The 21705-nt window shown below is 49.4% G+C and overlaps 2 protein-coding genes across 8 annotated transcripts in view; both read right to left on the reverse strand.

Annotated features, from left to right (window-relative positions):
• Positions 1 to 21705, reverse strand: part of GRB7 (growth factor receptor bound protein 7) — a 567793-nt gene that overhangs the window by 239963 nt on the left and 306125 nt on the right. For 2 of the 7 annotated variants that reach the window (XM_069237435.1, XM_069237431.1), the window contains exon 1: positions 4494 to 4627. The exons of 2 other annotated variants lie outside the window; for them this stretch is intronic. The gene's annotated coding sequence lies outside the window, so the exon portion shown is untranslated. Of the gene's footprint in view, positions 1 to 2994; positions 3034 to 4371; positions 4470 to 4493; positions 4628 to 21705 lie in introns of those variants that run through there. 3 more of the 7 variants (XM_069237433.1, XM_069237434.1, XM_069237432.1) reach the window with 3 other exon arrangements.
• On the reverse strand, positions 7424 to 12355 carry LOC138301869 (uncharacterized). The gene is made up of 2 exons (XM_069242356.1): positions 11671 to 12355; positions 7424 to 8179 (listed from the first exon to the last, which is right to left on the reverse strand). Exons 1-2 carry the CDS (start codon positions 12347 to 12349, stop codon positions 7581 to 7583), a joined length of 1278 nt encoding a protein of 425 aa, XP_069098457.1. The 5' UTR covers positions 12350 to 12355; the 3' UTR covers positions 7424 to 7580.

The following is a 21705-nucleotide window of genomic DNA, read 5'->3' on the forward strand; positions in this document are numbered from 1 at the left end:
GGGGGAGGGTGGCGGAAGGCCGCCTCCTTCAATGTTTATGTTCAAACACTAGCACTTTTGAGCTTTGCTTAGCTACTAATGTAGGAAGGATGTTCCACAACTACTGGTGTTGGGGCCTCTTTTTTCGGAAGACAATCTAAGATGACCCAATGGATAAAATACCTCCTCTTGAAATATGGTGCAGAAACTTCTAGTTTTATGGAAAAACAAAATACATTGTGTTTCTCGCTTTATCTTAACAGCCTCACTCTTAGTCAGGTTCAGCTGAAAATCCCTACACTTACTCTAGAATTAGTGTGTGTTTAAGGTGTTCAGGTTGAATTATTCTTTTATTTTCCATTTTAGGTCATTGATGTATTGAATGTGCATTATACTTTTTTATCAGTTTATTAAGTTATTTCACACAACAATCCGGATATGCCTCCGGGTACAACATCACTACTTGTGACATTACCTCGGCATGGATGAATTCACTTATAATAAATGGAATAACTTATCAAAGATCTGGAAGTGAAAAGAAGGAGACGAAATATAGGAACATAAAAAAGTGATATAGGACTGCTCGTGAGTGAACCCATGAGGGAGCGCAGCCCAACTGGGGGCAGGAGGGCCCCAAAAAAGGCACGGCCATAACGCCCGGCGAGGTGGGTGAGATCCTATATGCTCATGGTGAACTTAGGAATAGCTCTGTGATCAGAGCGGGGGATGGGGGTACATGTTTATGTGGAATGCTCTGGTTCCCATCACATGCAGTGTAGGGACGATTCTGCATGGTACTGTGGTAGCAGCTGAAACATTTCCAGCCTCTGCTTTATAAACCCTGTGTTTACCGCCACGAGCAACTGCGTGCCATGTGATGACATAGCAGCTGAGGCTTCAAGGGGGCCGAGTATCATCTTTGTCCGCACCCTTGACAATCACCCCTCTATCTTGGAGGGAGTGCAGTACCTTCACCTCTGCTCTAGCCCAGTGCAACAGCTCGTTTGACCAGTGGTGCGTGTCTGGCACGCTCGGTGCCTTCCACTGCATGAATGTGCGTTATACTTTGTGACTTGGAACTTGTACATCATGCATAGGCTGCCTTTGTTGGGTTCACTTGTACTTCTTGTTCAAGATCACACTCACACACTTGTGGAAAGGAGAGGACTTGGGGCCAGATGTACGTAAATGCAATTTTGCATTTCCTAAATAGCGACTTCTTAGAAATCGCTATGTAGGAAATGCAAAATGCAATACACCAAGATACTGATTTCCTAATAGCGATTCCTACAAGTAGGAATCGTTATAAGGAAATCGCAACAAAATAATCCCATGTCATTTGTGACAAAGGGCCAGTTTTGCATTTCCCAAATAGCGATTTCCTAATAGGAAATCGCTATCTGGGAAATGCAAAACCAAGGATGGGTATGGGCAAAAGGCCCCCGAAACGCACCCCAAAAATAGTTGTGCCCATGTACAGCATACTTTTTTCAAATTACACATGGTTAACATCGACTTGAAGTTGATGGTAACTGCATTCCGTAAATGCTCAATTCACATTTAGGAAATGATGTGTACGTCTAAATAGGAATTGCAAATAGGTAATCCCTATTTGCGATTCCCTAAAGGGCTTTCTACATCTGAAAAGCCCATTTTGCATTTCTTAGCGGCCCGAAGTAGCAATTCAGACCGTTAAGAAATGCAAAATGGCTTTGTACATCTGGCCCATGATCTTTAAGAGCAGCTGCACCACTAAAAAGAATGCCAGATACATCATACTTGACCAAGAAGGTAACCACTTAAGAAGAACTGAGCCTTACCAGAAGCCTGTGCATTGCTAGACTGTAAACACGGAAAATATAAATAAAGACCAAACCAGAGGACAGACCTGCTATGTTAATATCAACATCAAGAAATGCCACCACCGTTCTGCAATAAAAATAAAAAAAAACACCCAAAGACCCACCAACTATCAGCCTCCAAAATCATCTGCCACCCAACAACGATCAATCTCTATGATCATCTACAACCCACCAACCATCAATCTCCACAATCATTTACCACCCACCAATGATCAATTTCTACGATCATCTACAGCCCCCGAACCATCAATCTCTACGATCATCTACAACCCACGAACCATCAATCTCTACAATCATCTACAACCCACGAACCATCAATCTCTACAATCGTCTACAACCCAAAACTATCAATCTTTTTTTTAACACTCTTGAATCATGCGCTAGCTCTCCCGATGCTTGCGCTACATAAACTTGTGGTGCAGGGCAGCGTAGTTCGGTAAAACATCTGACCTTTTGCTTGCTTATGCTACATGAACCATTGGGACTTTAATGTAAGGTCGAGTGAAAAGATGGCATGACCAAGTGGTTGAACGCAGTGATCACTCTCTTCCATTCAGCAATCTTCCCTGCCAGGCTCGAACAATTAAAGTTAACACAAAAAATTAAGACACTGGGAAAAATTGCCAGACAGCTTCTTTTTCGTAACTGAACAGCAATTGCCCCACACTCCTCCTAGGAGGTAACTTTCATCAGGTGGACCTATGGCTACATGCAATCCACATGGAAAACAGAGTTAGAAGGGAAGTAATGCGCTGTGCGTGGTATAAGGAGCTGGGAGATGATGCAGGGCTCCTCGGCTGAAGGTGGAGTTGGAAGAGGAAGTGGTGCAGGGTCTCTCAGTTGACAACAGAGAGGGAAAGGAAGGGGTACAACCGTACAGGGCCTCCCTGCTGTAGGTAGAGCTGAAATGGGAAGGGAAGCAAAGAAGTAGTGTCGGAATGGGAGGCAGTGCAAGGGCCTCTCAGCTGGCGGTAGAGCAGGAATGGGGGTGATGCGTGCGGGGCTTCTCAGCCAGAGGTACACTAAGAGTGGGGTGATGCGGAGCCAGGTCGACAGATAGGTTTTGAAAGGCGATCATGCAGGATCTATGAGCTGTAGCTAGTGCAGGGCAGGAAAGGGGTGTAAATATACATATATGTACACATATACATACATGGTCTCTTAGCTGGCGGTGGCGTGGGGCTAGGAATGATGCTGGGCCTGCAGGCGGAGCTTTAATTGGATGATGCAGGGTCCTGTAGCTGGAGGAAGAGCAGAAATGGGTTGATGCTGGGTCGCTTGGCTGGAAGTTCAGTAGGTATGGGATTGATGCAGGGTCTTTCAGCTCGAGGTACGGTAGGTATTGGCTAATGGTCGGTTTACTAGTTTTGATGGAGAGAATGAACAGGTGAGATGCAGGGTTTCTCAGCTGGAGGGTACACAGGAATGTGGTATGTACAGGGTCCCTCAGCTGGCAGTGGAGTAGGGAAAGGAATGATACAGGACCTCTAAGATGGAGGTAGAGTGGGAATGGAGTGATGCCTGGTCTCTCATTTGGAGGAAGAGTAGAGACAGGGGTGATGCAGATCTTCACAGCTTGAGTTAAGAAAGGACCAGATGTGAAGAGGAATTTTGCAGATGAAAGTAGAGAAGGGTTCCCAGCTTGGGGGTGAGTGGGAATGGGGATGGACAAGGCCTCTCATACTGAATTAACGTAGTGATGGGGTGGCACTAACCTGGAGGTACAGCAGAAGTGGGGTTGATACAGGGTTTTTGCGGTGGGAGGTACACTTAAATAGTAGTGTAACCCACAGATGAGAACAGTGACCCCAGGAACCGCCTGTAGTGCAGAGGCTGATGACATCACGCTTAAGTCAACCTTCGCACACACCTTCTCCTACACTCCCTAGCATACATGACAACATTTTAGAAGAGTTAAGTGGGAGATTTTTTTAAAATAATCGGGAAAATGTAATTCTCCCAATAACTTCTATTGAAGGAGATGGGCTTCAAAAATAGGGAACCTCCCGCCTGAATCGGGTCTGTTGGCGTGTCGGTTGACGAGCAGTGTTTGCTTGTCCTACCACTGCTTCGATGCGGATAAGCCATTACAGAACATTTTTCTCATTTTGTACAGTGCTCTGCCCCAGTTCGGCCCCGTTTCCTCTCTCACACATTCTCCCTCACTTCGCTGACCCTCCATTTCAGTCATTCTTTACCCCCATCGCCACTTCCCGCCTCTTTTTCAAGGACCATTTTACTGCCCCCTTTATCGCTTGTTTTTTTTTATTTGCCTCCCTCCGACACCTGTCTGCTTCTCTATTCCCCCTCCATGTTTCGGTCCCCCTCCTTCTGCCTCTCCCCACCCCGTCCCTCCTATCCCCACCTCCCTCACTCCGTCACCACAAATCACCCGTTCTGCCTGTCTCCGCCTCCTCGCCTGGCCCCATCCTCGCTCCTCGCATGTCCCCGTCTCTCCTCCTGCCCACTTCCATCCCTCTCCCTGAATCTCCCGCGTGCCCTCCACATCGCCACCCCCTCGCGCCTTTACTTCCATGTTGACCGTGTCGACTTGTCCTCCTCCACCCTCCCCTCTTTCTTCTAGAGCTTGGATCCCCCACGTTTCGGCGCCTACAATTCCCCTGAGACCCAAACACAGGCGCCAGCACTTACCTGGCCGAGCCGGTGACAGGTGGGGACAGTCGGAGCTTCGAGAACAGGCAATTCCTGTTTGTGCAAAACTTTATCTACCTGCCTGGCCCCGCCCGGCGTGTGACATCACCCCGGAGACGCCGTTTATTCCTCCCCAAGGGAATCAACAAGGAAGCAGCGAGGTGTGGGGCAGGCTGCGTGCAGGGCCAGGGCGCGGGATATTATTAACTACTGAACTGGCTCCCACCTTCCCTCCCACGGATCCTGGACAGCGGCCCGGCACCTCGCGTGACCCTCCGCAGCACGTGGGGGCGCCGCCAGGGAGAACCCGGGCCCAGCGCCAAGAGGTCTGCAGCTGAACATCGGTGGGGTGGTCGTTCATTCGCAGGTGCAATTTCAGGTGCAGAAGGAGATTGCCACTGTTCGTAAACGACCAGGTGCGACCCTTCTCTAGGCTGTGCGTAATTGCGCGCTCTGCTAAATGCGCGTAGAAAAGCTGGATGTCCGGCAAAAAAACACCCACAGGCATCTTGGTCATAGATCCCGAATAAGGAATCTGCTTACGGACAAGTGTTCGTTGAAAAATGATGAATCCCTGCACAACCATCTTGCCCCTGCCCATCAATGCCACCCTCGCCAAAGCTAGTAGAAGCAGTTGCAAAAGCGCAAGCTGGCCTTTACTAAAAAGCAGGGCTTGAAATGGGCCGGATCCTGCCGGAGCTCAGTAAAAATGCAAATTGCTGAGACGGGTCTTTATGGGGCTCTCCATTTTTACCTTACTGTGGGGGTGAAAAAAAAATCTTAACACTGCAGCAGTAGCAACCTTCACTGTCGTCGATGTAACTTCAAAGAGACTTCTCGTTACAGGTCTCTCTGTCTCATCACTTTAGAACTGAAGCACTTTAAATATTGTATACAAAGAACCTGTTGCTTATCTATCCTATGTGGCCAACAACCATTGACAAAGCCAATAGTCCTGGCTTGTAGGTGCAGTGTTACTTGTGTTATATATCTGGATGCAACGACGGAAAGAAGCAGCAAAATACCAGTCGGGTGGCACAGTATGCTAAGCACAGATTTTTAGTTTATGTGTTTCTAAATCGCAACATTATTAACATAGGCTACGGCCCCCAGGTTTTTCATACCACTCAAAGCCGTGCGAAAATTACTTAGTGACGACCGTAACACCAGGAATATCACCGAAAAGCGCTTCGACGCCTCGCCAGGGGTAGTAAGCGCTATATAAATACAATTACAACACAATACAATATAGGAACAAATGTTTTTTTAATGTGTGTGACGTATGCCTGCTTTACACAGGTGTATTTATGCTGCAAGCATGCCAAAGAAGAGAAAAACGTTTATGTTTTGGGAATCGGCAACACCCCTTCCTGGGATGTTCTCATTTGCGTTAGTTAACTCATGTACCACACCGCTCCGGTGGTCGCTCCTTGAACACTCCCGTTTTGCATATGCAAAATTAATGTTTTTGCATATGCAAACTGAATGATTCAGAAAGGTGTTTCAGGGACCGCTTGCTTTCTTTCCCCTGCATTCCAAAAGCAAATGAAGGGTATTCTTGGCGTACCCCTGAACTTCATGAGTAAGCTAAGACTGTAACAGGAGTACGTCACACACAGTCGGGCTCGTGCAGCAATCTTCGTAATCGTCTTCACGGTGTTCTTCTCGCACTTTGCAGGAGCGCGACGATTTCCGCCCCGTCCCGGGTCCTTTTCTCCCGCGTGAATCATGAGTATGCTGCGCATGCGCAGCCCAGGCCGCTTCATGGTTACAAGTTCGCTTGCACCCAGGAAACGTTGTTACTGGGCTCTTCTGGCTTTGGTCTGGGACTAGAGCCACTGGAAATCATGCCTTTACTCCAGGAAGTGATATTTGCAAAAAATGCTACAACTGACTAGCTCTAACTTTGAAGACTAAAAGTGTAATATTCGGTGGTTTTGTTTGAGATGACTCCGTTTAAAATAAATAGCCTTAGTACCGCTTGAAGGAATAAAGCCTTTCTTCCTCACTGTGTAATGTTTAACCCAGTGAGCCCGCGGAGAAGCAGAAAGGGTGTAATTGTGCAGAACCCTTTAAATCATAGAGCGTGTTTGTTTTGTTACAGCCCAGTAGCCCTTCCTGCTTGAAGCCCAGAGGGGTCTGGTGCACAGGGCTTCTGATACAATGCGCCACAAACAACAACCCGTGCAAACCCAACCAGTTTTTACGCACTCGGCAGGCTGCCAGATTAGCGGCTGCTTTAAAGCGCCTAGAGGGACCTTTGCGCGCTGAGATTTCATGTAACTGAGTGCTTAATTCCTTCTGCACAGATTTTGCTGTTTATTGACCATTGGGAGAGAGTGACCAGACCAACACGCGTTCTTATATGTGTGTAAAAGGCCGCTTTATTGGAACAGGTGCCCCTAAACCTACCCCGCCTGGCCTTTGCCTTACAAAACTAAAGCCTCACTGGACATCAATTCACCTGAAAAACCCCGTAGAGCCTAGACTAACGTCCCAGCCACCAGGTCACCTTACGAAATGGTGGCTGGGGACACAAAATGTCCGCTTAAATAGGCCCCCCCACCCCTCCCTTGACTGGCACCCCGGACGCCCAACCGCGTCGCGGGTCGTGCCACCTCGCCCAAAGACCCCGGGGGGGAACTCCTCGTGCCTCGTCCTCCACCCGAGGCCCCATTGGGAGAGAGTGACCAGACCAACACGCGTTCTTATATGTGTGTAAAAGGCCGCTTTATTGGAACAGGTGCCCCTAAACCTACCCCGCCTGGCCTTTGCCTTACAAAACTAAAGCCTCACTAGACATCAATTCACCTGTCCCCACCCCTCCCCCTCCCCTACCCGATCCCTCCCCCCTTTCTTCTCGTCCTGTCTCCTCCTTCCTCTTGTCTCCTTTCTTTCCCCGTCCCCTCCTCTTCTTTGAACCTGTCCACTAATGAGCAGTCCCCTGCCTGTCCCTGTCTAATTAATACTCCTTCCCGTCCTAATACCTGACCTGCCCTGCCAACTCCGTCCTCCACCCGAGTTTTTACTAGCTGCCCTGCAGCTGTCCCCGCCACCAGAAAAGACCCTGACTTTTCTGCCCCCCCTCTAGGGCTCCTTGAACAACTGCTTCAACTGCTCTTTCACCTGCAATAAGTACAATTCCATTCCTATGAATGACAAGTGTACCCCATCATCCCTAAAAAATTCAGCATCCTCAAATTTTAAATCAAGGTGCTCTAAAAATGTTACCCCTCTCCCGACGCAAAATCCTTTCATCTCTTTGTTCAACTTCCGCCTGGCTCTCTCAATAGCCCCAGGCTTCCTCGCTCCCCTCCATACCCTATGCGGGACAAATGCTGTGAAAACTACATGACATCCTCTCCACTGCTCCAACAGAACTTGCAAGTCTCCCTTCATCCTTTTCAACAAATTTAAACCCGTTGTACGAACTAAATCGTTTTCTCCTAAATGAATAAGCAGCACGTCCAGACAATGTGCCCTGCCCCTTAAACTTTGAAGCCTTGGCAACAGCTCCTCCCATAGCATACCCCCTTTTCCTATCCATTTGATCCTGTAACGCGACGAATCCAACCCCAAGTTATCTCCAATGGACGTTCTCTGCGCTTGCCGTTGCGCCCACTTTATAAATGAATGTCCAATGACCCATAGCTCCAGGAACTCAGCTTCCGGCCCCAGTACCACACCTGAAAAAGAAAAACAATCATGAACCCATTCACAGCACATGTTGGAGCTTTTTTAACCGTCCCAACCCCGCGCGTAGCGCCGAAAACAGTCCGATTTCCACCTTCCCAGGGCCATCAATTCCTCTCTCTTCCACCCCTTGTTCCCTGCCTCAGTGGCCACCCCAATTCTAAAGGAGTGTGTGCCAAATTCCCTTGGCTCCAAGCCAATCCTGGCCAAACCCTTTCTCAAAACCGCCAATAGTTGGGCCGCGGACACCCACTTACCATCCGCATGACAAAAAACTGGACCTTCTGATGACTTAGCCGTTTCCCTCAACCGGTTCCCCAAAAAGACCGGACAAACGCACCTGATCGGATAGGGCCTCAAGTATACTGTAACCCCTGTCCCTTTTTGATCTGTCTTTGAATACCTTACATGTAACGCCAAATTTTCCTGCCTACTCTGTACCTCATCCCATCTGATCCCCCGTCTGTCCTGTAACCCCAGCAACTCTGACACCCGAAACGCCCCGAAAAACAACCACAACATCAAAGTTCTGAATATTAACGTCTCATAAGCATCATAACATATCTCTCCCAACGCCGGCAGCAATATTTTTAAAGTTGCCACTGATATCGGTCGCCGCACGCGTCTCGCCGACCCCAACGATTTCTCCCAACCCTGGAGGATCCTCAATCCTAATTCACCCGCCGAAGGTGGGTAGCCCCATACCAACTTACCCATGAACCCGAGCGCCGACAGCTTACCCGAAATCGTGACCCTGCTCTGGCCTTTTCCAATTAAATCCATGATAAATTGGACCACATCTTCAATTATGTCCTCCTGCCTTACCCGCCGACGCGCCCCCGACTGCAGGAACTCACTCCAAGCTTTTGCATACGCTCGTCGAGTAGACGGAGCCAACGAGTTCATAACCAGCTGTAACATCCGCGATCGCCTACTGTCCAAAGCACCTCTGGCATGCGAATTCTCCTCAATTCGACACCCGTGGTCAATCCATGGAAACGCTGCCACTGCGAACGAGACAAAGCATCCGCTATGTCATTATTCGCCCCTGGCACATGCAGCGCTCTAAAATATATATCGTGGCGCAAGCACAGAAGAACGAATGCCCGCATCAACTGCAATACCCCCGCTTCGCGCGCCGACTGTCGATTCACCATCTGCACCACTGCCATATTATCGACCCTAAACAACACCCGCGAGTGACGAAGCTCCTCGCCCCATAACCAAACCGCCACTATCAGCGGGAAAAGCTCCAAAAATGCAATACTCCGACCCCCATACTTCCATGCCTTTGGCCATTCCTCCGCACACCAACGACCCTCCCAGAACACACCGAAACCATAGGCCCCCGCCGCATCTGGAAACATCTGTACATCCCAGTCGCAATTGTCCCACCTCTTCAAAGGAATACCGTTAAAAGATTCCAGAAACTGCGCCCACATCCGCAAATCCTCTCTCACTCCCACTTTCAACCGCACGTGATGATGCGGGAGTGCGTGTCCCGACAGTGCCAATGACAGCCGTCTGCAATAAATCCTGCCCGCGCGCACCACCCTACACGCAAAGTTTAAGTGTCCCAACAGCACCTGAACCTCCTTCACTGTAACCTTGTTCTTGCTCACCATTTTTTGGATCCGCTCCACCATGTCTACTTTTTTGTCGATCGGCAATCTGGCCAATCCTGCCACCGTGTCCAATTCTATACCCAAAAACGACAGTGCCGTAGTTGGCCCCTCTGTCTTTTCGGAAGCCAGGGGCACTCCCAGGTCTCCCATGAGATCCTTAAAGCCGCTCAGCACCGCCGCACATAGCGTGCTGTCCGCCGGCGCAGCAAAGAAAAAATCATCCAAATAATGTGTCACCCATTTGTGACCCGTATTCTTTTGAAATATCCACTGGAGAGCCGTACTAAATTGCTCAAACAGCACACACGAGCTGGAGCAACCCATGGGCAACGCCTTGTCCACATACCAATTCCCCTTGAACTGGATGCCCAACAAACCAAAGTCATCCGGATGTACCGGCAGCAATCTAAATGCAGACTTCACGTCTGTTTTTGCCATCAGAGCACCTGCTCCCAACTGTTCAATCATCTCAACCGCCACATCTACGGACGCATATGACACTTTAGTGACTTCCACTGGGATGAAATCGTTAACCGACGCACCTTCCGGCCACGACAAATGATGAATGAGCCTAAACTGCCCCTCTTCCTTTTTGGGCACCACCCCAATGGGGGACACCATGAGATTCTCCAAAGGCCATTCTGAAAAGGGGCCTGCCATGCGACCCTCTCGCACTTCCTTGTCCAGTTTATCCTGTACCAGCTCCTCTTTCCCGCGCACTGATTTTAAATTTTCCGCCCATCTCCGCTCCCGTGGCCCGCGATAGCCCAGCCTAAAACCAAATCGAAAACCCAACACCAGAAACTGCGCTACTTTCGGCTTATCGTAAGTCACTAAATACCTCTCTAAGCGATCCACGTTAACCGGCGTACGAGCCCTTCCCCGCCACCCCTTGTCGCTGACGCAGTCCTTCTCGTGCACCATAATTGTTGCTCTGACCCCCACTCTGTCCCCCCCCGAGGCTGCGGCATTTTGCTGGCCTCCACACAACGTGACTGGGTGTCTACCCGCACACTTGGAGCACTCGTGCCGAAACTTGCAGTACTCCCTGATACAGAGTCCTTTGTTATAATCCCAGCAAGCTCCTGTACGCCCCGACCCGGCGTTGGTGGACCTGGTTGGGCTGGCGCCTCCGGACCCCACCCCTTGGGTGGGGCGGTCACGAAAGGGCCGATAAATTATAGGCAAACCACTGGCCGTAAAGACCGTCTTGCCAAACTTTGCTGGACCCATGGTGTGTTGCCACAGATCGGCATCGATTTCTCCCCACTGCGCCTCGGAGTCCGCCGCCATACGCGCCCTAAATTCTTCATCGTACTGCCGCCAGGCATAACCACCGTAGTTAAGTTGTGCCTTCCGAATAATATCCATATATTTAAACAACGCCACCGACCGTTCCGGAAACCGCTCGCAATAAACACTGGCGAAAATCAGGAAGGCGGCCGTCCAATTCTCAATGGTTACCGGCACTTTTGGTCGCTTTGAAAGCTCCCACTCCTCTTCTTTCGAGCCTTCCTTCGCCCTGACCTCCCTGTGCAGCAATTTAAGGATCTCAATATATTCCCCTTTCCATATCTTTTCCTTCGTGGCCATCGTTAAATGCGCCCCGAGTGGCTTCGCCGTTCCCATATATGGTAGCCTGACCCGTTTCGCCGCCGGTTCTTTCTCCTTCTCTTCCCTCGCCTTCCCTGCTTTATCCCCTTCATCTCCTCTCTCCTCCCCAGCTGCGACCCCTTTTCCCGCCCCCGCACTGTCCGTGGACATCCCCATGTCCTGTACATATACACCTTTTACTAAACGAACCGACTCCTCTCGCGCCTCCGACGCCACAGATACCATTGACACCGTCGACATCTTACCTGGAGACAAAAGCGGGGGCCGCTCCTGAACCTTCCGCTGTTCTCCTCTCCCTGCCTCCTGCGACGCCTTTAACCGCCTCGACACCTGTGAAGACTTACGGACAGGGTTAGCCACTCCCCGCCCGCTCCTCTCCCACCATTCGCTCTCACTCCCACTATTCCGCAGCTCCCCTTCCTCCAGGCTCACATCAGACATCCTATCCCCCCCATCAAGCCCTTTCAGCACTCCTTTCCCGCTCTTACCACAACCACGCGCACCACCCGCATAATCACTGTCATACCCCCATGTCTTTATCGAGCCCAGACGTTGCTCCTCCCAGGCTGCGGTGCCAGGGGGCGTATCACCCACACCACCACACAGCCTCGAAAAAGCGTCTGCAGCCCTCCCTCGCCGACCACGCCGTCCTTTTGACGTCATCCGGTTAGCCGCCCTAGGGCTACCCTTCTCTTCTTCCCAGGGTAGTAGAGCCGCCCCATGCTCCCCTGAGTCATCTCCGTCGAAATCCAGTGGACCGAGTTCGAAAAGGTCTGGTGTGCCAGGAAACAACCCCCTTTCTATCCCTTGACTCTCACCCAGCTGTTGGCCCACTACTTCTCCTTCCTCACTACTGCCTTCCTCCTCCTGTGACGGGCTCCCACCCCGGGGCACAAAAACCCGCCCATGTGCCCTGGATCCCATTGCCGATGAAGGGCCCTCGCTAGCTGACTCAGCATCACCCTCCCCCCCCCCGGGCCCCCTTCCTCATCGCTGCTGCTCCACACCAACATTGTTGGCCATCTTTTGGAAATCGGGACCTTGGGGTCCCTTTGCTCCTCGTTACCCACCGTTCCGTTTTTACCCTCCTCTCCCCCTTTTCTCCCAGGCCGCCCACGTGCTGTCACGGCCCCTTTTTTATTAATATAGCTTGTGCCGCTCGCTGCCCCCTCCCCGTGGCCTCTGAGGTGCCCCTGCTGCCCCCTTCCTTCTTTTAATTGAAAATGGGGAGCAGCGCCATGCCGCGCCCCATACAGCGCACTATTGGGCCGCGCCGGGGCTTCAAAACGCCCGCGCGAGCCCTCTTCCCTTGCCGCGCCTTTGGGGAAGCCCTAGGGGCTTCCCCAGCCAAGCCGCTCCCTCTACCCCGCCCTCGGCCCGCCCTGCTGCTCCCGCGACCCGCCTCGTCCCCCGAGAGCACTCACCTTTTCTCTGCCCGTCGAACGCGGCGGGGAACACGCCGCTACCGCTGCGGCCACGCCGGCCGAGGCCCGGCGCACCGGGCGCCCAGCCCCGAAAGCTTCTGGCGCCACCAGATCCAGGCGGCCTGCTTCTTTCAGCAGCGCCAACGCCTGTCGCACTTTGGGATCCATGTTACAGGTAAGATCCCTCCAATTCTACCCGGCCTCGTGCAAACACCGCCCCGCCTACAGCCCTTGAAACTCTCTAACTATCCGCTCTCTACTCCTCACTTAACCCTCTGTATACTCCTAAACTCTTTCTTCACTACTAAAACTCGCGTGTCACCTCACACTAAACGCAATCCCAACCACTTAGAAAGCAAAACCCCGTAGAGCCTAGACTAACGTCCCAGCCACCAGGTCACCTTACGAAATGGTGGCTGGGGACACAAAATGTCCGCTTAAATAGGCCCCCCCACCCCTCCCTTGACTGGCACCCCGGACGCCCAACCGCGTCGCGGGTCGTGCCACCTCGCCCAAAGACCCCGGGGGGAACTCCTCGTGCCTCGTCCTCCCCCCGAGGCCCCATTCAGCAGCACTGTCAGTGACAAGACGCATCGAGATATTTTCTTAAATTAGCTCTCTTAAAGACACGAATCAGATTATGCTGCAGGCACCCTACCTAGGGAGGCTCCACCCTCGTTCCAACTGTCCCCTCTTCCGCTGCAGACCGCACACCAACATTCTATTACACTATTCACTCCCAGCAGTCCACACTGACATCTTCTGACTTCATTCACTCTCAGCATTCTATACACTGACATTCTCTTACATCATTCACTCTGCCTTCTACACGACATTCTACGACATAATTCGTATGAATTACAGAAACAGTCGTTCACAATTACTCGACGCCCAACACATCTTACTTACACATTCACACAACAACCTTACACAACTTTCCAGTACCCACGAAAACACACAAGGACAACAAATAGCAGTCACAGAAACTCTGCGATAGGTAAAGACGTGAGCCTCCCCACAACTCATACTGTCAAAGAGAAATGAGACAATAAAGTTGTGACTATCATTGCACAACATGGCAAGACGTTGAAGTCATGCAGACTTTTAGCCCCTTCCACCACGTCTGCTCATTCACAATGAGCCATACACCATTTATGCATGCAGGGCATGTAGTCAGGTCTCAGCCGGGGCATATAACCCACCAGCTCCTTTGACAAGTGTTTTGTGTCATCCGTAAGTACCCATTCAAGGCACAAACCCAAGAAGGACAACACACTTCACCACACACACACACGTGCAGCCTAGCACTCCAAGACACCCAAGTCTCAGTCACACTAACTGGCCAGACCTACATGGCCAAAAGCTAGATCAAACATAGCACTTTGGGCCAGATTTAGAGTTTGACAGACAGGATACTTTGTTGCGATGGAGTACCGTCTCCGCCAGAGTGAAGGTTTTGCCTGACACGTTTAGAGTCCAGCAGACCTTCAATATATAGACGGTGGAGACTACTCCTTCCCCACTGCCGACACACAGCTTCAGTGGCCCAACAGTGTTAATAATGGTTGGAGGGTTTTCCTTCTGCCCGCGCGCCCTATTTAGAGTGGGAGAGAAATGGCAAGTTTTCACTGTCTGTCACAAACCGGTAAAACCTCGTGGGTATGTCCCCCGTGCCAGTGGCAAGGCAGTCATTGCTTTTTTATTTAATAAACACAATCCACCTTTGGAATTTAGTTTTTGTAAATTAAAAAAAAAAGTTGAAAGGTTGGCGTACAATCTGTCAAATTTTTAATGCATTTATAGGAACCACCGTGACAGCGGTTCCTGGAAATGCGAGTGATGTCCGCTGGGCCAAAAGCATCTCTAAATTCGGCGGATGGAGTACTCCGCCATGGCGACAGTGCATAGTCTGTCCGCCATTCTCTAAATCAGACCCTTAAACAGCACCCAGCACCATGCCATCAGGAAACCACCAGAAAAAGTCGCAATGTTTTCCAGACACAATGATGACAGCCTCCGGTAGACGCATGCTGATACAGCATAGCAATCAAACACTACAGTCCAGCAATACAACCACCATCTCCAGACCACACCAGCAGGTTAAGAAGTACACACCTCCAACACATTAGAGTATCATCAAATACTATCATCCAAACACAACAGTGACTGACTTGCAAACAAACTTGACTAAAATGCACAACAAGACGATTTCAAGGGTATTCTGCCTACTGTAACACACACCTGTCAAATCTTCCCATCTATGCAGGACAATGACTGATCCCAGAGCACACTAATGTGAAACTTGTAGTTATCACCCACAATACCATGGGGTAGTTTACTACCCCACTTTTTCACTGCAAGGGGTACTTCCCCCCTTGCAACCTCTTCTCCCACATCCCACTCATGCGGCACTCCCCAATGCAACTTCTCATACAGGATGCTACTGTTGCCCAGCTTTGCACACCACACGGTACTCCCCCACGCTCCTTCTCATGACAAGGTACTATATATACTCCCCCAACTTCGCATACCACAGAATACTCCCCCATACAACCTCTGTCAATGGGGTACTGCTCTTTCTTCAGTTCTCTCCGAACACATATAAGTGTACTACACTTGCATCCCTTAAGACGCACAACAGCACATATCTGCACAACAGTACACACATGGCTACTACACCTTATTTCCCAAACTGCTAACTAAATTCCATATGGAGTCAAATGTAAATGCTCACACCACGCCAAAAACAACCTACAGGTGGATAATTTAAACTTCCAACCATGTCTTGCAGCACTAAGCATTCAGCACATTACAACCAATAACAAACTGCAACTCTCAAACAACAGATGTCAACTTACATGGTAAATTTGTAACCCGACGCATGCATTAGCAATAAGATGTATAGAGCACATGGAAATACACAAGAATCACCAACCAAACTGTTCCTCAATCTAATAAAACTTAGTGGGAAAGAAGGCACATTCTTAACAGAGGCATATAGAATTATGCCAGTTCCATGACTATTAAATGACTCCACTGATTAAATAAATGAATGTCATATTTTAACTTTGCAATTTGCGAATGCCAGGCAGGTGATATTTCAACTTTCCATGACTTCAGGACACAGTATATCTTCAAACATCAGAGTCTCATTTCTATCTCCAATGGTGTCCTTAGAGATAGTCTTAAATCTATTTGTAAATGAACCAGGAGGCAAGGATACTCTTTCGTTAATAGCTCCAGACCTACCCAGCTGTAATGTCAGCTCGCTACATTCCTTCATGATGTCAAAGTCTTCATAGCCAGCTCTTCCACTCAGACGCCCAGGTCTGGAAATACAGACACCTGTGAGTCTCTCTCATGAGTCTCTCAAGAGCAAGCTGTGATGGCGTGCCCCCAAACAACACACCCTCCAACTCCAGCTCTGACAGATTCTCACAGGAAGTTCCCATCTAACTGGTGTTGCATATTGTAAGACCTCTGTCCATCATCATGAACACAGCGCTGGCAGGAGTTACGCAATGTCCTTCGGTCACTTCGCTTGTGCTGCTTCGAGATCTCTCATTATCCTTCTCAAACTCAGTCAGGCCTCATGCGCTCACCAGGATGCTAGCTTGTCACACAACCCGCTAATGATGCAGGCAGAGCTTGTGCCTCTTGACAGAAGTGAATGGCTCATGAGTGCCCAGCACACACATTACTAGAATTCAAATAGAGCGATGTGCAATAGTTGCAGTACACTAACACCAACCAAGCAGATAAGACCCTCCAAAGGTGTGGACTAGCCTGTGCCACAGTCACCTCCAATGAGAAATCATGTTGTACAATCACCAACTCCCCTCCTTATGTCAGTGTCGCTGTAGAACGTATTACTGCCCAAAGCTCCATGGGTCATTTCAAAGTTATGCTGATTGCGGAGGAGATTTTCTGCCTCTTTCCGCTGTCTCTACAGCATTTTCTCCACAGCACTGTCTCAAAAGCACTACCCTCATAACGATGCTTCTAAAGCATTCCCCTTAGGTTTATGACAATACGCCAGGACTGACTCATCAGCCAAGTTTACAACTCTACTCAGCTAGCTCCTTGACCTTGCAGGCCTTCACCACTCCCTTCCCCCTTCGCTAGTCTCCTACTGCCCCACAGCAAGTGCTGGCACTACTGGAGGGTTGGTGGCCCCAGACTAGACCTCCATTGCCACAGGGCTACCTCCCTTCTAATGGCAGGCCTCCTCCGCTGCCGGAAATGACCCTCAGCTGCCACAGAGACTTGCTGCATCTTCACGCAGGTTCTTAATAACTTATTGTCAAAATGTTGTGGTTGGAGGGCAGGGCCTTCTTACAGAACCTCTAGAATCCAACAAGCCTGTCCCCCACAGGCATTCTTCTTACCCAGTAATAAATCTATGGTGCAACCAGGCTTTCCCTCAAAAGTATGTTACATAAAGATGCATGGAACCCAGGGCTAAACCATCATGTTCTTTGCAGGTATGATACTGTCCAGAAGTACAGAACCCGGTGTCAACCAGCTAATTAGTTAATTTAGGTGTGACTCATACAGGATTAGGGAGTCCAGGGAAAGACAACCTCTCCCTTGCAGTCATACTTACCATATAGATAGAAGTGCCAACCAGCTGGTCTCCTGCAGGCATGAGAGATACTGGTGCAGGATATCTAGGCTAAACCAAGCTAACTCTCACAAGCATGCTAAAATACATGGAATTGAGGGCATAATTGGATATGTTTCTCGGGAATGAATGATACTAGTGCCAAACCATCTGTTCCTCCCATGCATGGTACATTAAGATACATAGAAGCCAAGAATAAACCATCGTGTACCTCGCAGGCAGGTTACTGTACAGATAAAGAGGATCTGGGGCTCAACCAGACTTTACCTTGCAAGCATGCTACTGTACAGATACTAAGGGGCATATTTATCCTCCATTTGTGCCGAATTAGCATCATTTTTTTTAACGCAAATTCAGCGCAAAACTAGCTCCATATTTATATTTTGACATTAGACCTGTCTGACGTCAAAATATTGGAGTTTGCACCATTTTTTAGATGTGTGAACCTACCTTGCGTCAATGAGATGCAAGGTAGGCGTTCCCATCTAAAAAATGGTACTAGCCCCATATTTATCCCCGTGCTAAAATGAAGCACGGGTGGGAGGAGGGGCTAAATAATGGTGCAAAGCTTGCTTTGCGCCATTATTTAATGTCTGGGTCAGATCAGGCGTTACAGGACCTGTGGACCCATTTCAATGGCTGAACACCACGGAATGGGTCCACAGGTGCCCTCCTCAAGCCCCAGGAACACCCACACTGGAGGGACACCGGAGGATGGGGTACCCCATCCCAGGTAAACATAGGTAGGTATTTTTTTTAATTTTTATTAAAGTGCCATTGAGGGCCCAACTTGGGGCCCCCTGCATGGCACAGGGTGCAATGGCCATGCCCATGGGACACTAGTCCCCTGTGCTGGCCATTGGGGAGGTGGGCATGACTCCTGTCTTTTCTAAGACAGGAGTCGTTGTATGGATGGTTTTGCATCAGAAAATGACGCTAGGCTGGTTAGAGGCCTTTTTTTTTGCCTCTAACCAGCCTAGCGTCATTTTTTGGTGCAAAACCCCCTTCTCCCATACCGCCATCCCCACCTGGCTAACGTATTTTTTTTTTTACGCTAGCCCACCCTTTGCGCCGGCTTGCAGCATTCCATAAATTTGGCGCCCGGCTGGCGCTCTGGAATGACGCAAGCCAGCGCTATACTTTCTGACTCAAAACTGCGTTTGCCCAGTTTTGCATCAAAAAGTATAAATATGAGCCTAAGAATCTGGGACTCAATCAGACTTTATCTTGCAGGCAGGTTACTGTAAAGATACAGAGAATCCGGGGCTCAACCAGACATCGCAGGCATGCTACCATACCGATACAGTGAATCCAGGTCCTAACCAGCCCACCTTCCAGGCATGCATGTTGCCGTATAAGATACAGGGGATATACTGTCAAACCAGCCTGACCTCCAGAATGCATGGCAGGCTGTCCCGAGCCATGCATACATGCTGTTTTACAGATACAGCGAATCTGCAATCAAACCAGCTTGCCCCCCAACTCCCTGGCACCCATCCTTGCTGTTGTACAGATACAGGTCCACTGTCGAACCAGACTGCCCCCAGAAATGGATGATGCTGTACAGATAGAGGGACTCTGTAGTCGAACCAGCTTGCAGATGCAGGAAGTCCACTGTCGAACTAGTCTGTCCCCCATGCCACTGCAATGATACAGGAAATCCACTGTCAAGACGCCCTGTCCCCCAAGGCATGCATGCTTCCATCCAGATACTAGGAATCCACTCCCGGACCAGCTCGTCCCCAGGCATGCTATTGTACAGATACGGGGAGCCCACAGTCGAGCCAGCCTGCCCCCTAGGCCTGCTGCCGTGCAAAGACAGTGACCGCACTGTCGAACCAGCCTGCTGCCCCAGGCACTCTGAGTACATTTCCATTTGGTTGCTGAATCACCTTGCAGAAGTGCATATTTTGGGAAGGCTCTTTCCATATCCGCCGTGTGTCACTCGTGGTGAGTGATTGTCGTTCCTATTTCAGGCACTCCTAGGTGTGTCTCGCCTGGAGCTGATATTTCTCAATATGTTAATGACAGGGTTTGAGCTTTAAGCCTGACCTGTTGCTCTTTCACTCTCTGAAGATGTCACCAGCTGGCTGCACTCTTAGGTGGAATGCGCCAGTAGTTGTTAGCCTTCAGGTATCTAGTAGACAGAGCCACCATCGCTGGAATTCAACCCTGCAGTCCTGGGATTGCAATTCTGGGATTTGAACATGGGCCCTGGGGCCTCACACAAGACAGTTATGCTGCAGTTCGACCCCACTACGATCTTGGGGACCCTTACAGAGACCATCATGCTGGAATTCGAACCTGCTTCCCTTGGGCTTGTTCAAAGTTAACCCTATTGGGTATTCGACTTACGATACTTGGCCCCTTAAGAGACTCTTGTGCTGGATTTGGAAAAGGCAATTCATGGGCTTGTTCAAAGGAAGTCATATCTGATATTCAGACCTGCTAACCTGTAGCCCTCACATATCGGCTATTTAAATACATGATCCTGGGGCCCTTATAGAGACCGTCATGCTGCAAGTCGAACCTGCAACCAATGGGCTTGTGCAGAGCAACTCGTATTGAATGCTTGATTCGCGGTCCGGGGCCATTTCACAGACTATTGTGCTTGAATTCAAACCTGCAGTCTTTGGGCTTGTTCAGAAGCAGTTCCATCGGATACTTGAATCTGTGATCCTGTGACCCTTACATGTCAGGTATTCGAATGTCCTTATCCTGGGGCCATTTTAGAGCCATCGTTCTGGAATTTTAACCTGCAACCCTTAGGCATGGGCGTTAGGCTATCTCCAGCGCTTAGGTGGGATTTCATATTTGTTGCGCTATAAAAGCTGACTGATTGATTTATTGACCACAGTTACAAGAGGTTCTAGCTCTAGAACAGTGAGGGCTTAAGAGACATTTTAATAGGTTCCAGTACTGGAGTAACCTTCATTGAGAGGCAGCACCAGGCCTAGAGAAAGGAGTAAAAGCCTCTGTATCCCTCTCAAGCTTGAAATGGGCAGATATGGGTGTGTAGATGCAGCTCTATTGATCCTTATGTCAGACAAGATGTCCCTAGGTTGGCTCTAGCCAGCAAGGTCATCATGGCTTATGGCCACCTTATTCCTGTAATGTGTGTATATATTTATGTATGTATGTTTGTATTTATGTATGTAGTATTTGTATATCGCAAACCTAGCCAAAAGACATTGGACTGCTGTGCAGGGCAAAGTCAAACGAACAGTCACCAACTAACTGGAGAGGTAGCTGGTTTTGAGAAGCAGATGTGTACTGCAACGGCAATATGATGTGCATCTTCAACTCAATTCTAAATTGACGCAGTGTTGAGGTGGTTCTCATGGATACTAGGATTCCATTCTACATCCTGGGTGCAAAGATGGAAAAAGCTAGTGGCTTATATTTTCTTTTTTACACTTCTCAGCCTGTAGTCTGAAGGTGCCCTTGCTGCAGGTGTGAGACTACCAGAGATAGAGATCTTGTCTGCAAGATAAGCAGGGGTGCTAGCGTGATGGCTTTGTGAATGATTCAACTGGTTTTGAAGATGGTGCGGGCTGGCTAGGGGAGCCAATGTTACACCAGGATGGGGGAGGTGACCATATTTCCTCAGGCAATGGATGAGATGTGCTGCGATTCGTGACATACCATTATGAGGGCCAGTGTGGTTGGGAGGCCAAAGAGAAGGTTATTACTACATCCAGATGAGAGTACACATGCTTGAGCATCAGTTCTGAAGTCACATTCTGGAAAAAAGAGTTTCAATTTCTTTAGACGAGAGAGCTGGTACCAGATCATCTGTGTTTTTTGCCAGTGTATCCCTTCAGGGCGAGGTTGGTGTCAAAGGTGAATCCAATGACTTTGTGTTCAGTGAAAGTTAAGGTTCAAACCTTCAAAGTTCTTGTCATTGAGCAATGTTTGTGCTATTTCTTGTAAATCCCTCTCTGGTCTGGTGCTCCTTCTGGAATCCAGATGGAGACGACTATTGACGAGATGGATTCTGTATTTCTTCTGCTTCATAAGGCACTGGTAGGAAGCCATGATCACCCAAAGCCAAGCCTTCCTTAAAATCAAATACTCTTCCAATCAGACCAAAGAATATCTTCATGGCCATAGACCACCACAATCCTATAGGGTCTGAGAAATTCACAAAAAAAAGAAATACACAACCTAAAGTGACCGCCAGCTCTTTACACATGGGTGGTCATTCTGACCCTGGCGGTCTTTGACCGCCA

Source organism: Pleurodeles waltl, chromosome 6, assembly GCF_031143425.1.
Source record: "Pleurodeles waltl isolate 20211129_DDA chromosome 6, aPleWal1.hap1.20221129, whole genome shotgun sequence".
In the NCBI taxonomy this organism is placed as follows: domain Eukaryota; kingdom Metazoa; phylum Chordata; class Amphibia; order Caudata; family Salamandridae; genus Pleurodeles; species Pleurodeles waltl.

Excerpts from the sequence above, each read along its gene's own strand:
- LOC138301869 (XM_069242356.1), bottom strand. The coding sequence starts at position 12,349 with ATGGGATCCAGGGCACATGGGCGGGTTTTTGTGCCCCGGGGTGGGAGC. Across the intron at positions 8,180-11,670 it reads GCCCCCGCTTTTGTCTCCAG|GTGTGGTACTGGGGCCGGAA; the intron begins GTAAGATGTCGA and ends TTTCTTTTTCAG.